We start from the raw sequence: 4558 nt of genomic DNA on the forward strand, positions 1-4558 counted from the left end.
TTAAAGTTGAAGCCATTTGAAATCATGCACATTGTTGATTGCCCAAAATATACAATAATTTAGATTCTGATTTAATTTTGTTGTGCATAGTCTTGGGATTTTTTCAAATTGTTAACATGGCATTGAGAATGTTGGAAAGCACATTTTTAAAAAGTTGTACAAAAAAATTGGACAGATCCATTTCATTGTTCAAACAGAGAAATATTTTTGTTCATTGAAAAATAAATGAAAAAATTCATTTATAAAAATTAATCAGTAAATTTGTTTATTTAAACTCAGATTTAAAGGTATCAGTTAGTTCACTGTTAACCCAGAAAGACTCAGAAAAGCTTAGGATATCTAAGGTCATGGGCTTTGAGCCTTTCCATCTATAGAGAGAGACACCAACCAAGAAGTTTCTCTGACTTTCTGAGACTGAGCTTGATGTAGTGTTTTCAAGCCTCTTTACTGACTCATGGCAAAGTTCCACCCAATGGAACAAAATTTGATAGGAAACTTTAGAGATATTTTGGTCTGATAGTGATCATTTTTGACATTTTGTTAAGAGAAATAGAAGTTGCATATCCTTTAACCAAGAAATACCAGTACTGGGTCTGTATCTGTAAAAGTTAAAATTAAATCTCAATAAAAATATAATATTTTAAGAGATTTATTAATTATCATTAGAAATCAAGGAATAAATAAGATACAAAATAAAGACCACGAGCCCATGTCTGGTTAGCCATTTTTTTAGTCAACTGCACCCACTACCATCAATGCTGATTCTATATCCAAGAGCAGGAGCCTCCAAAGCCCACGCCCTTTATCCTCTGTCTACAGGAAGTAAGTAATGACAAGAAGTCAGTGGGCTCTTTTTTTAGGGTCCTTTTTTAGGGTAACAGATTTTAAATCATACATATCCCAAAGGTTTACCAGAGTAATTTTAAATGTAAATAAAAGTGACAGTGAAACAGCATATGACTGAAAGGCAAGTTTTATTCAGCGTTGGACAAATTTAATAGATTTCCTTCTTTATAGATACCTCTGAATCAAAATACCTGAAACTCACTTCTTTGGGGCCCTCCTCTTTGGTTCCTAAGAATTCTGCGTTCTCCATCTAATAGGAGAGAGGTATCATAGTTTTGGGAAGTGTGTTGGGCTTAGAGTCAGAAAACTTGAGTTGAAGTTTTAAATCTAACATCAGAATAAGCTACAAGATTTAGCAAGTCCTTTCTTCTCTGAGACTCAGTTTCCTCACTTGTGTAATGGGATAATAACACTAGCACTCCATGCCTCAGTAGGTTCTTTCTTTGTAAAGCATTACAGTGGTGGGGTTGGCTTTATTAGTCCAAGTTTTTTTCCTGCTTTCTCTCTTCAGATTGTCCTGGAAATGTATATGTCTCTAGAGCCTCAGCTGTTCCTTATTTCAAACCTCTTTCCATTTCAGAATATCATAGAACTTGAAATGAGAAGAGACCTTAAAGATCATCTAGTCATCTAATGCCCTTGTTTTTCAGATGAGAAAACTGAAAGATTAAATTAAAAAGTTGAAACAGGCACTAAAAATCAGAGAAGTATCTTTATTTAAAACATTCATGATTAAGCCACCTTTACAAAAAAGCAACCACAGAAGCACAAATATTCCTGGAAAATTCACATTTTCAGGCAAGGACAAAAGAGGAAATTAATCATACAAGGTCAATGTCAGTTCGATTATGATCTCATTACCAGGGCCAATGGTAAGGTTAATGCATGTGTTGTCTCACCAATTACAGCATAGTATTCTTGAAAGCCAGGTCTAAGCTCCTCTTTCTTTTTGATTTCTCAGTCTTACTGCACTGCTGCAGTATTTTGCACATAGTAAGTGCTTAGAAAATGGTATTTTGTGTATAATGGAAGACTGAAAAAGTCCTGTCCTTATGAGCTTACTAATGGGCATCATTATTGCAGTCCCCACATGAACTTTGGAGGATGTATAAATATTATGTAACTTTTACTCATTTGGCTACCTTGTGGTGAAGAGCTACCATTTTGATTGGCTTATGAGAGAGAACTAAGAATACCTTTAAAAGGTACTAAATGACCAAGATATTTTCTTTTTTCCACCTGGTTGGGTTGGAGCGAGAAAGATATTATAAGCCTCTGAATAGGGAAAGGCTTTGGCCAGCATGAATACAGGCCTCTGTTCTTTGTTTTATAATGCTCATTTTTTTCTTGTTTTTAGGTTAAGTCATATTGGAAATCACTGTAACCTTATGGGATTCAAAAGGTCAGAACAGTAAGCCAATAGTTGCAAATCCATGTCAGAATGTGTGATGAATTGACCATGATCTATCAGCACATTTTTGAGGATCTACTCAGACCCAATCTAGCAGTAAACTAGTGCTGGGCCCTGCACACAAAGAAATAACTCTTTCCGTTGGCTATGCTAAATCTGGAAATGAACTTGGAGGGCCAAATGTTTTGTAGCAGCCCCTTTTAGTTGTTCCCAGAAAGAGAGGTGGTATATGGCAAGTATATCATCAGTTTAGGGAATGGTTTGTACTTCTGGTCTTGTTTCCGTAGGAAATCTCTTTTAAAAATGAATTGATATTAAGTGGTTAAATGATACAAAGGCTCTTGGAAATACTGTTAACTGGTAGTTAACATTAAGAAGAACATACATAAATGAGAATTTGAGTTGATCATTAGAAATCTACCTGAACCCCTCAGGGTGCTGTAAATAACACTATGAGAGGAAGCTGTTAGCCTTGCTCTGGAAACCTACATAAAACCATAGATGCAGTGATGGAATTAGAATTATGAAGTTCTAAGTTCAAAATCTCTCAGGTTGCTAACTTTGTGGGCCAACTTCTTGACCTCAGTTTCCTTATATATAAAATGACAACAAGATAGTGCCTACTTCAAGACAGTTGATTGAGTGGATCAGACAAGATAACATTTAAAGTGCTTTGCAAAATCAAATCATGATATAATGTTTAATTGCTATTATTATTATTACTCATGTCCATTGTGAAATAAGTCCAGAATAAGTCTGTTCATTCACTCATCTAGGGAGTGTTCTATTGTTCTATTGCATAAAATCTCAGAATAAAAACCAGATAATGCTAGTTCCTGTCAACCTGATCTCTCTATCAGAGATTCAAGGGACACAGCTTACTAAGGTAGACTTTCTTCAAAGCATTCTTCAGCTCCTTGTTCCTCAGGCTAAAGATAATGGGACTTAGAAAAGGGGTGAGAGCAGTGTAGGTGATGCCCATCAGGGTGTCCCCTTCAAGGGATTCTAGGGCCTTAGGTTTAAGATAAATGACAGAAGCAAAGCCATAGTGCACAACCACTACAGTGAGATGGGAGGCACAGGTAGAGAAGGCTTTGTGCTGGCCTTCAGCTGAAGGGATCCTCAAAACAGTGGCCACTATGAAGGCGTAGGAGAGAAGGATGAGGAGAAAGCAACCCAATAGGGCTGTGATACAGACCATCCCCACTCCCATGGCCACTATTGAGACATCTCCACAGGCTAGCTTCACCAAAGGGGGTACATGGCAGAAGAAATGGTGGATCTTATTGGGCCCACAGAAGGTCAGGTGGAAAATGGCAAGTGTGACCACCAGTCCCATTACTATACCACCAAGCCATGCAGAAGCCACCAGCCAGGCACAGCCCTGTGGGTTCATGAGCACATTATAGCGTAATGGGTGGCAGATGGCTACATAGCGATCATAGCCCATGACAGTGAGTAGGAAAGAATGGGTGAAGCCAAATGTGAAGGAGAAGAACATCTGGTTGGCACAGGCCAAGAAGGAGATGTTGTGATGAGTGGAGACCAGATCAATGAGCATTCGAGGGATGATGGCAAAAGTATAGAAGATTTCTGAGATAGAGAGTGCACACAGGAAGAAATACATAGGTGTGTGGAGGCTCCGCTCATTCCAGATGGTCAACATGATGAGAAGGTTTCCCAGCAGTGTGAACAAATACATCATCAGCAAGATCACAAAAAACATCAACTGAAGCTGAGGGAATGTGGAGAAACCAATGAGGATGAACTCTGTCACCATGGTATGATTTTGCCCCAACATGGAGGCTATGCCTGAGTTGAACATGAGAAAAACAAAGTTGTCATTGAATCATGAACTCTGAGAATTGGAAGGGACTTCAAACGGTGTCTAGTCCAGCCACTGCAGAGAACATCAATACACAATAGCATATCCCCAACAAGTGGTCATCCAGTCTTCATTTGAAAACAGCCAGTGACAGAGAGCTCACAAATTCTAGCCCTTTAGCAGAGCAAAATGTGGAATATGGAAAGATGACACTGATGGGTGTGAACCTAGTACTTCTGCTCCTAGCACAGAGGCTAATCTTGAGAAGGGAATCAAAGAAGTAAAGTTACCAGTGTATATGTATGTATACACATATCTATAATACTATATATATATATATATATATATATATATATATATGTATATATAGTACAAAAAGTCTCTTTCCCTTACTGTGTACACAAGAAAATGGGAATCAAATACAAAGATCTTGAGCAGTAGATACATCACTCCACCCAGTCTTTATCTTGCTAAAT

General features: G+C 37.8%; 1 protein-coding gene across 1 annotated transcript; it reads right to left on the reverse strand.

Annotated features, from left to right (window-relative positions):
• Positions 1-3113: 3113 nt before the first annotated feature.
• Positions 3114-4061, reverse strand: LOC103098551 (olfactory receptor 10H1-like). The gene has a single exon (XM_007489781.1). The coding sequence runs from the start codon at positions 4056-4058 to the stop codon at positions 3114-3116; it is 945 nt and encodes a 314-aa protein (XP_007489843.1). The 5' UTR covers positions 4059-4061.
• Positions 4062-4558: the final 497 nt, after the last annotated feature.

The sequence above is a fragment of the Monodelphis domestica genome, chromosome 3 (genome assembly GCF_027887165.1).
Source record: "Monodelphis domestica isolate mMonDom1 chromosome 3, mMonDom1.pri, whole genome shotgun sequence".
NCBI classification, from domain to species: Eukaryota; Metazoa; Chordata; class Mammalia; order Didelphimorphia; family Didelphidae; genus Monodelphis; species Monodelphis domestica.

Excerpts from the sequence above, each read along its gene's own strand:
- LOC103098551 (XM_007489781.1), bottom strand. The coding sequence starts at position 4,058 with ATGTTGGGGCAAAATCATACCATGGTGACAGAGTTCATCCTCATTGGT.